At 35.6% G+C, this 12,243-nt stretch overlaps 1 protein-coding gene across 2 annotated transcripts in view; it reads left to right on the top strand.

Moving 5' to 3' along the window:
* Positions 1-12,243, top strand: part of ATL1 (atlastin GTPase 1) — a 90,320-nt gene that overhangs the window by 69,345 nt on the left and 8,732 nt on the right. The window contains exons 10-15 of one of the 2 annotated variants that reach the window (XM_067028484.1): positions 2,109-2,236; positions 3,602-3,658; positions 4,457-4,528; positions 6,174-6,605; positions 8,040-8,054; positions 9,922-10,053. In XM_067028484.1, coding sequence (XP_066884585.1) covers positions 2,109-2,236; positions 3,602-3,658; positions 4,457-4,528; positions 6,174-6,605; positions 8,040-8,054; positions 9,922-10,032 — 815 coding nt within the window. In that variant the 3' untranslated portion in view covers positions 10,033-10,053. Of the gene's footprint in view, positions 1-2,108; positions 2,237-3,601; positions 3,659-4,456; positions 4,529-6,173; positions 6,606-8,039; positions 8,055-9,921; positions 11,334-12,243 lie in introns of those variants that run through there. The other variant, XM_067028483.1, reaches the window with a different exon arrangement.

Here is a 12,243-nt window from a genome sequence, read left to right as displayed (position 1 = left end):
TTTACTCACATGTCTAAACATATATTGATTCATACAGTTGGTTTACAGTTACCCATACGTTGTGAGTTTACCAAAGTGGCTAGCCCAAAAGAAAGAGAAATGAAAGGCAGCTTCAGTTGCCCATCAAATTTCCATTTTAATTGAGGCTATATAGGACTGCTGCTAAATCCTTCTGTGTGCCCAAATTTTCTACTTTGCCTCAGTGTTTCTTTGGGCAGTTTTGAAAGTCTGCTATCTACATTATTTTTCCATCCTGAATCTTATAATGTGGTGTTATTTCTATCCAGGATGTCTTGTCTGCTGGCCATGCTGTTCTCCAGAGGGCTGGCATCTGAGTGGTTGCCTCTGGGGAAGAAATGTCTTTGAATAAACAATTGTGCAAAAATTCTTTGATGATAGTTTCTCACATACTCTTTCAACACACTTGTAGAAATAGACTATGGATAATGCTATCTTTAGAACACATTTTTAATCCAAATGTATGGTGCTATGCTGGTTACTTTGATGATAATTAACACAGTTGCTGGTGCATTAGATACACAGGTTGTATCTTATTCCATTAACAATTTTATAAGGAAATTTTGGGGGGGAGTGGAATTTGAGTACATGTTTTGAAGGTGATTTTAAAGTGGTTTTATAAGGAGAAATCTTTTTGTTTTATACAGAAATTCAGAAAGAATTCATATATTCTAGATATATAGTAATATTCTACTAATGTTGAAAAAAAGCATAAAATCATATAGCAAAAAAGAAAACTGTTAGCATCAGTGAATACAAATACATAGTAGGCAACAAAACATAACAAAGGAACATAATAACATAATACAAATACCAGTATTTCCGTGAAAATTGGGAACTAAAAGCAAACCACAATAATAAATACACTTGAATAAACCTATACTAATACAAAGCACAATTATCAGTAAAAATTGGTACAGTGCAAACAGAAAAATAAACTTGAATAAACTCCTGTCCAAGTCCTCATGAAATACGGACACAAATTTCAAAGCTGTACAAAACATGAAGCAAAAAAGTTGGAAGAATTTCCAGTGTCATGCTCATACATGTCATAAAAACAGTAAGCAAGAGGAGAGAACCGTAAATTCTTATGTAAACTAGTATTTCAGTGTATGTTGGGGTCATAATAACAAGCAGGGAACATGCAAACACAATCATAAGGTTTGAATCTTTATCCTTAAGACCTCAGAAATCACCAATCCCAAAGCCTGAAAACTCAGCGACTTGGCTGAAATTCAGATTTTAAAAAATTATAGGCGGTTACTGAATTTTCTTAGATACCAAGTCTCTGGACATATCTTGCTTTTTATGTAGTTTTCTATATGTTTTGAAATAATGATTTAAAAAATTATTGCTGTGTTCAAAAGATTGCTCTGAAGATCTGTTTTCCGTATTACTTTGCTAAATCTGTAATGTTAAGTTTGAACCTAATGCTATAAAATGGGTTATGGGCAAGCAATTGTACCAAATAACTCAGACTGCCTCTGACCCACGAGCTGCGAGGCCTCCATTGCCTTTTTCAATGTTATTGTGTGTTGCTGCGTTTCACTACTAGAGGCAGCAGCAGCATCACTATCTTTTTGAACTTGAGTCGTAGTTACCACACCTTACCCACTTCTATACACTTGTCCTAAGGTGGGCACACTAAATACAGAACAACTTTTGGATACATTTTCTGGAGGGAATACATCTTATAAAGCAGTAAATATCCACCCTTTCCCCCTTTATGACCCTATATATATAAAACCATGAACCATGAACAGGACTTAAAGACATCAGAATACATGAACTGGTTATGTGAATGGGGTGTAAAACATTTGTATAGCATTTAATATCAAGAAAGCTATTTTATAGGTGGAAGACAAGATAAATAAGTAATTGGAGTGAAGATAAGAAAGATCAGCCATAGATTGGGCGAGTAGTATCGTTCACCCTGAGAAAAGTGGGTTTTGGGAGTAATTTAGATGATGGGAAAGTAAGTAATAGCTTTATCACTGGGGAAGAAACAGAGGAAATCAAAGGATGTTTTATTTTATGGCATGGAGGACTGGATAGGATTTTTAAAATAATGAATTTGCTTTTACTTGTAGAAATAGATGAAGAATTCATCAAAAACTTGAAAATACTCATTCCTTGGCTACTTAGTCCTGAGAGCCTAGACATTAAAGAGATCAACGGGAACAAAATCACCTGCCGAGGTCTGGTGGAGTACTTCAAGGTATCACTCTCATTTCTAAAGAATTTGTGAGTACTTAGATTTGACATGTTTGGGAATGCAGTTCCTGTTTTAAACAACAAAAAATTATAGACTTTGTAATATAGGGGCAAAGTCATGAGAAATATACAGAAATGATTTTTAAAAAGATTAGACTCCCAAGAGGAGCTTGCTTTCTGAAATTATTTTTTTGAGAAAACACCTTGAGGTAACTTTACTATCGCCTTTCATCTTGAGGGAAATATATTTTGAAACATACATGTATCCAGGAGTTGGAAAAGTCTATCTCTTTTTGGGGGAGGAGGTGTATCCCAGGGTTCATACCACTTAGTTTTCAGTCATGATCTATACTGAATTTCACCTTCATTCTGAAGATTTTCCCTAACGGGCTATACTTTGCCTTCCTACTGGAGAAAATTCTTCCACACTTCCTGCTTTCTGCACCAGGGGCCAATTTGAAGTGGAACTATTTTCATTTGCATTTACCTATTTACCTCAGGGAGCCCCAAATACAGCACTTTTTTTTTGTAACCAACACACATATATAGTGGATTTCAGTTACCAATATAATTTTTGGATTGATGCTCCAAGGACTAAAACATCAATTTTTAAAATCCACGTTTTGTCATTTAAAATGTGGTTGTATATCTCCCGTGTGATTATTTACCTTCACCACTCTCAGCAATAGATGACATGTTATTTATCTAAAATTTGAATTCTTGCTGTACATAAAACACGGTGGATGAGCTTAGAATTTAGTAGGAGACTCGGCCCTTGAACAGATCTGTTCCATAAAGCTTGTGGCAGCAGCAGGTACAAATTCCTGTGAGTAACTGAAAAAGAAATGTTACTCCTAGCAGAGGGATCTGAGAAAGTTTTAAAGGAGGTGGTATCGAGTTAAGCCTTTAAGAAGGGTGGGATTGGCAAGTGGAGATGTGTGAAGAGGACCTTTCAGGAAAAGGGAACAAGAATTAAGGAGGGAATTGGGCTTCCCTGGTGACGCAGTGGTTGAGAGTCCGCCTGCCGATGCAAGGGACACAGGTTCGTGCCCTGGTCCGGGAGGATCCCACATGCCGCGGAGCAGCTGGGCCCGTGAGCCACAGCCGCTGAGCCTGCACGTCCAGAGCCTGTGCTCCGCAAAAGGAGAGGCCACAACAGTGAGAGGCCCACGTACCGCAAAGAAAAAAAATAAAGAGGGAATTAAAGTATGAGAAAGAGATGACAGTTCCTGAAACTATCAAGACCTTATTTATTTTGTCGAACCATCAAGACCATAGACCTTAGAATACAATTTAACAGGCTTAGAGAAATATTGAATGCAATTACTTGAACATGAGTCTTTTTTTTTTTCTCTCTTTATTTTTTTAGGCTTATATAAAGATCTATCAAGGTGAAGAATTACCACATCCCAAATCCATGTTACAGGTATTTATTCATCAGGAGGCTTGACATTCTAAAACATACTGTCACTAAAGCTAACAATATGCTCCAATCTGGCTGTTGGAAATCACCAAATAAAAATTGTAGATGGAATGACTTATTGGAAGATTATTTTTCTAGTAACTACCCATTTGTGTGTTCATCTAAACATTTTCACATACACATATAGCAGCCTCACTTATGCTGAGATACAAGAGTCTGCGTTGTCTTTGTACTAAATTTGTTTAGAGAAGACTCAGACTGGTTTAGATTCACACATGTAATAAGTAGAAAAGCAGGTTTTAAACAAGTGGCCTCTATACTTGGAAAAGGAGAAACTCACTTTTTCCATACTTATTTCTTCAATTTCTTAAGTTCTTGATGGTTTCTTTTTGTTATCAGTGATACATTGTTCTATCAGTAATCCTTAAAGTTGACATTTTTATATATATTAGTTTATATAAAATGTACTATATATTATTTCCCATGTGTTTGGATTTATAGATTCCCCCCCCCGTATGTGGTGAAGGTCTTAAAAATATTTATAAAGAGGAATAATCTTCTAAATGAAAATTCATTTTAGAACTATGGTTTATTGAGTAAACTATATTTTATGTATTTTGAAATTTTAATTTTACTAATTTTAAAAGATGTAGTAGAAATATTTCAACACTTTTCAAATTATGTGATGACCTTGGGTTCCTGCATATTTCTTGCACATAATGCTCATATATGAAAACTGCCTGTGGAAGTTTAATAAAATATTAATTCCATTTTACATCATATTTTGTACTTTGTCCAAAGGCCACAGCAGAAGCTAACAATTTAGCAGCCGTGGCAACTGCCAAGGATACATACCATAAAAAAATGGAAGAGGTAAGAATTAAATAGTATTTTAAATGATGTTTTAATTAATTAATTGATTGATTGATTTTTGGCTGCATTGGGTCTTTGTTGCTGTGTGTGGGCTTTCTCTAAAGAAAGTGTGTCGAGTGGGGGCTGCTCTTCGTTCTGGTGTGTGGGTTTCTCACTGTGGTGGCTTCTCCTGTTGCAGAGCAGGGGCTCTAGGCCCACGGGCTTCAGTAGTTGTGGCACGTAGGCTCAGTAGTTGTGGCTCGTGGGCTCTAGAGCACAGGCTCAGTAGTTGTGGTGCACAGGCTTAGTTGCTCCACAGCATGTGGGATCTTCCTGGACCAGGGCTCGAACCCATGTCCCCTCATCCCCTGCATTGGCAGGCGGATTCTTAACCACTGTGCCACCAGGGAAGTCCCTTAAATGATGTTTCAAATAAAATCAGTATTTCTTCCATGAGCTCATTCTTTTTTCTTCCAAGTTACACTGTATACACATGCAGAAGTGGTTTTGACTTATTCTTTCTCAAACTATGTGTATCACATTTCTTTTTATGGTATTCCTAAAATATTTTAAAAACAAATCAAGAGAACATGATGTATGCACAATTTAAATGTATTTTAAATGAATTATCTCTTTATAACACACATTTTACAGAGGTGGAGGGGTACAAATTTTCCCACTATTTATAAGATCTAGTGGGTAAAATAACATATGCTACCCTCTCCACTATACCTCCCTACATTCCACAGTCCAATTTCTATCTTAAATATAAAAACCTGTTAGAAAAAAATAAACTGCAAGGACCAATATTTCTAAGTACTATATTTCCTCTTTCTAACATTCTGAATTAGGAGGCATCTAATGATTATGGTGTGTATCTACTAATATGATGCATTTTCTTTCCACTGAAAATGTTATAAAATCAAAATTGCATCCAAAATTGATAGAGTCTTAGAATCAAGGGAAATATAGTATATGGAATGGTGTTTACAACATAATTAAAGGGGAAGTGGAATGAGAATCTCCTTTATTTAGTTAAATCACAAATAACTGAAGTGAATGGTATGGGTAACTGAGATGTCCCATGTAACTTTTGAAAACAAAGTTGAAAATTTGGTCCAAGACCATTTAATATGCTTCCATTTAGTCTCTTGAAGAAAATACCAAATGGGCTCCAAACAAAAATCAGTGAAACTACTGAAGGAAATGTTTTTCACAATTTTACTTTAGGGGTTTATAGCATTGCTCATTGTTTTAAATTAAACTTCATTTGGTCAAAATTAGTTCAGTGTAGTTAGAATAAATTTCCACAGGAACTTGACTGTAAGTAGTTTTCTTAAATTTGGATTCATTCTGTGAATGAACTGAGTTTGCAGTTCACCTCCTCATCTTGAGGAAATTGGATTAAGTCATGGATATTCCTTCCCATATCGAAAAGAGAATAAAAATTAAGAAAGGCTTTATATAAGTCACCTATAAAGTACCAGTCCCACTTATAATCCCACCTGATAGAAATGGAGTATGGAAAGATGTGCGTTGACAAAACATAATGCAGGCTCCTTCTAACAAATTTGTGTTCTAACAAATTCAACTAGCTAAGTGCAAAATTGTGATACAGTTGCTAGTTGTACTCTGCACTGCCTGAATACTTCTCTATCCGATACAGATCTGTGGTGGTGACAAACCATTTCTGGCCCCTAATGACCTGCAGACGAAACATCTGGAACTTAAGGAAGAATCTGTGAAGCTATTCCGAGGGGTGAAGAAGATGGGTGGGGAGGAATTTAGCCGGCGTTACCTGCAACAGTTGGAGAGTGAAATAGATGAACTTTACATACAGTACATCAAGCACAATGATAGCAAAAATATCTTCCATGCAGCTCGTACCCCAGCCACACTGTTTGTTGTCATCTTTATCACGTATGTGATTGCTGGTGTGACTGGATTCATTGGTTTGGACATCATAGCTAGCCTATGCAATATGATAATGGGACTGACCCTTATTACTCTGTGCACCTGGGCATACATCCGGTACTCTGGAGAATACCGAGAGCTGGGTGCTGTAATAGACCAAGTGGCTGCAGCCTTGTGGGACCAGGTAGGAACACTTAATTCTCTTCAACTAAATGCAGCACACATTTGAATGCTATCTATGTTCTAGACACTATGTTAGATTTTGTAAATATACAGGTGAACAGGAGACTTGGGCCTCAGTCTTCAAGAACTTTAGAATATGTCAAGATGGCCAGATACAAACAGCTAACTATAATATAACATGTAAAGTCCTACACAACTGTTTTCCAGTCAACATTTCAATGTTTTTCAAAAATATGTGGATTAGGTAGTGTTTTCACTTTTTCTTATCCTAAAAGTTAAAGCTGTTAAGTGAGAAAACACAATCAAGTTTTTTGTTTGTTTGTTTTTGTGTGGTACGCGGGCCTCTCACTGTTGTGGCCTCTCCCGTTGCGGAGCACAGGCTCCGGACGCGCAGGCTCAGCGGCCACGGCTCACAGGCCCAGCCGCTCCGCGGCATGTGGGATCTTCCCGGACCGGGGCATGAACCCGTGTCCCCTGCATCAGCAGGTGGATTCTCAACCACTGCGCCACCAGGGAAGCCCCACAATCAAGTTTTTATTTAGCTGATGGTGATTCGATTATGTGTTGATTACTTCATACTTACAACCTGTCATTTGACTAGCACTGGCTTTGTTAGGATCATGTATAAACCACCATCTGAAGTCATATCACTGTCTCTTAGTAAAACCCCTAAACACAGTATCTGATCACTTCACATTCTCTATTTGAACTTTACATTTGTACCAGGCCCTGGCATGAGTCCAGGTCAACCTCTGGATCAGCTGCTTATGGGTCAGTTTTCCTTTATGGTCCAGTTAACCAACCCAGGGTCACCATGGTCCACTGTTCAAATAATTGAGTATGGGTAGGGGAGACAAGTATAAACACACCTAGAATAATAATCACTATGTCATTCTGGAAGTGTCTTCAGTTAAATTTAGGGGAATTTAGTGAAGCTAAAGTTGAGATTCTTCATAAAAGTTTGGAGTTAAGAATATTTATGGTCTCCAGGTAGCAAGTAATAGCTACAGTTCTCCCAGCATTGAGTGTAATTATACATACTCTTTAAAAGAGAATTGTAACTGATGGATTTGCCGTGTGTCTTTGAAGAATCTAGTTGAGATAAATAAATGGTAACACTATGGGAAAAGAATGAATTAAAATTGGATCCTCTGAGCCACTGCCTCAAATAGCCATTCAACCTCAAAAGATGAAGGGAGGCTATTTGAGGTAAATTCCAAAGCCCACCTAGAATATGATGCTGAAACCTGTGATGAATATAGAATTGGGTTCTTCAAAAATTCACATTAAATATGTAATCTAAACTGAAAAAATCTGCAGGGTTATTTGTTCTTAAATGCTCACAAATTACTACTGTAAACAGAGTTGATTATCATAATGCTATTAATGAAGCAGGATATATTCTTTTCTCCCTTTTAAACTACCTTTGCCACAGGGAAGTACAAATGAGGTAAGTTAAATTTTTTCTTAAATTAAGAGCATGTATTTATAAACATTATGATATTTTATAAACCAAGTAGCCATTAAAGGATATCTCAATGTAGATTAAAAAATCTTTGGTGACTACAGCTCCTATGTTCTTCTAGCATTTACAATTTTAATTGTGAATTTTGGCAGTGGTTTTAAAATATTTAACTTTGGACATGATATATGATTTTATCTGCATATGAAACATAAGAATTGATTATCATGAATATTTTATGTTTTGTTTCCTGAATGTTTAGAAAATTTCAAAATTCTTAAGCTCCAACATTGGACATTTTGCTCTACTGCAGAGTGAAACAAGTACAGTTATGAATCTTCAGGAAACTTAACTACGGGAGAGTAAATGGAGCTACAATCTTTAGAAGTTGTTTTTAACTTTGGCTTCTGAGTGAGTTACCTATACCACTTTAAGCAGGTTCCAGACCAGTATGCAGTGTAACTTTCCCGTAAATTAGTGTTCATTTCTCCCACTGCACATGTACAAAACTCTGTATCTGAGGAAAAATCTAAGCTTCTAAGAAGGAATCACTTGTTACATAAGAAAAATTATCTCTGTGGAATCACTTAGGTCATTGTCTTCAGGAAGCAAAACTGATCTTCAACAACTACAGAGACAGCACATAATTCCTCAGTTTCTGTTGTTATATATAACTAGATTATGTCCTCCAATCAAATACCAAGGATACACTTAATATTTACAAGTCATAAGGAATTATTTTATGTAAGATTCAGTAAAATGAATTCACTAAAAAGGTAAAAACAAATTTCAACGTTGTAAATCAAGCCTTAAGAAAAAACTCTAAGCTTTTAAGAGAACATGGATAAAATTGAATGTGTTAGAATCATAATACAATAGAACTAAGGTTGCAGCAATATGCATTCATAGAATTGATGATGGTACAATTCAGACTTAAGAAAATCAAAAGAAAGTAGCCATGCAGACTCAAAAAGATAAAAGTGAATGGAATTTCCTGGGAATTGATTACTATTTAAGGATATCAAGCTTTTATCCAACTTTTTAAAATATTCAGACTTTTTACAGACTTCAGAATTACATCAGATAAACTGGTCTTAACTGAGTGTTCATTATGTGAAAGAGGAGGTAATAAATCTTAGGCACTAGCTGAGGGGAAAGAAAACATAGAAGTATTTATGGACACTTACATAAAGCAATAAAAATTCCTATGATTCAAACAGACAACAATGACAGACGTAGGTTTAATGAAGAAAGACTCTCTGAGGTATTCTGAATAACGTTTTGTAAGATATGAACTAATTAATGGAAACAAAGCAAGAGAGCATGTTTGAGAGAGCCCAGTGTGGCAGGGGAGAGGGTAACACACATGCTTATTTGCATGACCATATCAGGAAATCATGGAGAATAAAAGTGGTCCCTTTTTGAAAAACCTATCAGGAAGCTCCAATAGCAAGTGGTCTACCTATGTATAATAAAGTAGCTATTGGCAGTCAGAAGTTATGAGCTCCTATAATTCCTCTAAAACTAATAATATTCACAGTATGAGTTTTCAACACCCCCTTGGGGCACAGTGGTTAGGAAGCTCTGCTCCAAAAGGTGTGAAAGGTAAAAGAAAATGCAGTCTGAGGATAGAACATTTACCATGAAGATCGACCCACACATTGGACAGCTGAAAATACTTTTGCGTTCTAAGATACTAGCTATTAATGTATATCTCATACAGATTAATGATATAAGGATTCCAAATTTAGCATGCTAAATTTGATATCGTACCATAAACTAATTACACTAAAAAGGAAAAAATTTATATCTGTGTATTTAATACATTTTATAATCTCGATTCTTTTATTTCTAGGCTTTATACAAGCTTTATAGTGCAGCAGCAACCCACAGACATCTGTATCATCAAGCTTTTCCTGCACCAAAGTCAGAATCTACTGAACAATCAGAAAAGAAGAAAATTTAATCCAAAATTTCAAAAATACAGGTGTGCATGACCAAATTGTCAGTTAAATATTGTTTTACATCTCCATGCAAACATTCAAAGTGCTTCCATCAGAACAGGGTAAAATACCAAGCACCTCTGGATTGCAAAATGGTTTAGTTCCTTTATTTCAGTGTTTAATAAGCAGATGTATGTATGCATGGTTTTATTTTGTTAACATGTACAGTTTCCTGATTTTGTCTTCAAATATGCTGTTATAATTTAAAGAATTTGTCTATTTATGATAACAGTACATGTGTTCTGCTTGAATTTACTAAATTCTACTACTGGTTTATAGTTAAACCATGTAGTAATATTACTCCACATTTGGATATGCTCATTTAATTTCTACAGAAGAATTTTTAAATTATTTCACAGTCATTTGTTAAAACATAGCATCATAATTCAATAGGCTTGATTCAATCTGTACCATCTTACATATACCATTAGCTCTTATTATAAAAGACATATAAGAGAGCTTTTCAGTTGCTTTATCAAAAACTATATATTGCTTTTCTATCATGATTTAATATAGAATATAAACCTCTTGATCAAAAATGCACAAAAAATCACTTTGTATATGTATTTGAGTTTCACTGCATTGTATATTTTATCATTTGGTACACAAAGAAATGTATTCATCATAGGTTTATTCTTTTAACATGTGAACTATTATTAAAGTTTACTCTGGTTCCCAATATTAAAAACAACTGAATTTGGAAATGTTTGGGAGGTGATAATATAGAATGATGAAGATTTCTATCTTTTTTTAAATTCAAAAGGCATGTTCTTTAATGTTGACACCATTACAAATTTAGGTTTCCATTTTAAGGAATGTACACTAAGCCCTTTTAGGTATCTTCCAGTTCTTTTAAAATAGTGATTCTATATTGTTTTTCTAATTACTAAAATCTGTAGTGGAATTTCACTGAGCTTTCTAGAGGAAAAAAAAGTGTGGTAATGAAAAAAAAAGTAATGCCTCTTATCTGGGAGCTCTAAAACAGTAATTTCTAACTTTCTTAGAAATGGCTAAGCTTTGATTAAATGAAATGGTAATATTTAGTAAGGAGTAAAGAATGATTAAAACAGAAGAATGTGTGAGAGTTCATAAGATATTTAAGCTCACATCTTAGGAAAGTCTGATCACACGCCCTGCAAAATAACTTTTCCCACTGATAACATTCCACTAGTCTATTTTCATTTTGGAATACTCCTTTCATTATACTGCTGCCTTTGCCTATGGGCCTCTGAATGGAAAAGTCGAATATATATAAGTGCTATGCATAAAACATGGACTCAGGGCTTCCCTGGTGGTGCAGTGGTTGAGAGTCCGCCTGCCGATGCAGGAGACACGGGTTCGTGCCCCGGTCCGGGAGGATCCCACATGCTGCGGAGCGGCTGGGCCCGTGAGCCATGGCCGCTGAGCCTGCGCATCCGGAGCCTGTGCTCCGCAACGGGAGAGGCTACAACAGTGAGAGGCCCGTGTAACGCAAAAAAAAAAAAAAAACATGGACTCAAACGCAACACATTTAGTTTCCACAAAAATATATTTAATAAGCTTGTTATATAAAATCAAACATTTTCAACATTTTATCAATAATTCAGATTCACTGATATCTAACTGGGAGTGCTTTATATTTTGGAAGATTACCTAAACTAAAAATTTATTTACATATTTACAACACATGTAAATATAACTGAAGAGCTATTTCAACAAGTTTTGAAATTCACAGAATTCTAGAGATTCATAGGCTAGACGTGCCATAAATTTGCCTGTAATCAAACGTACTGTGCTAATTATGAACAATGTCTTAACTATTAAACCAAAGGAAAAAAAACTAGGAGAGAAATACTGGATTTTAAAGTTCTGTGACAAACTCTTAGAAGATAAAAGATATGTAGAATCAATTTAATGACCAAGATTTCTTAATGAATCCCTGATTGTCATTTTTGGCAGTTCAACCCAGTCTGTTGGGATGGCAACGTGCTATGCTGTTGAAAAGCCTCCACTGTCTCATCAGCACCATGTTACTAAATGCCATAAAAGCCCTGGTCCAAAGTAAGGAAGTACTGTAATGTTAGCAACTCTTGAGTGCTGTGCACACTTTTCCCACACAGACTAAGGCCTTATACCTAAATTTATTCCTGAAACATTACAGACCCTTCACCCTTTCATACCAAAAAATACTTTCT

The sequence above is a fragment of the Kogia breviceps genome, chromosome 3 (genome assembly GCF_026419965.1).
Source record: "Kogia breviceps isolate mKogBre1 chromosome 3, mKogBre1 haplotype 1, whole genome shotgun sequence".
In the NCBI taxonomy this organism is placed as follows: Eukaryota; Metazoa; Chordata; class Mammalia; order Artiodactyla; family Physeteridae; genus Kogia; species Kogia breviceps.
Note: the sequence above shows the minus strand (reverse complement) of the source record. Positions and strands in the feature narration are given on the sequence as shown.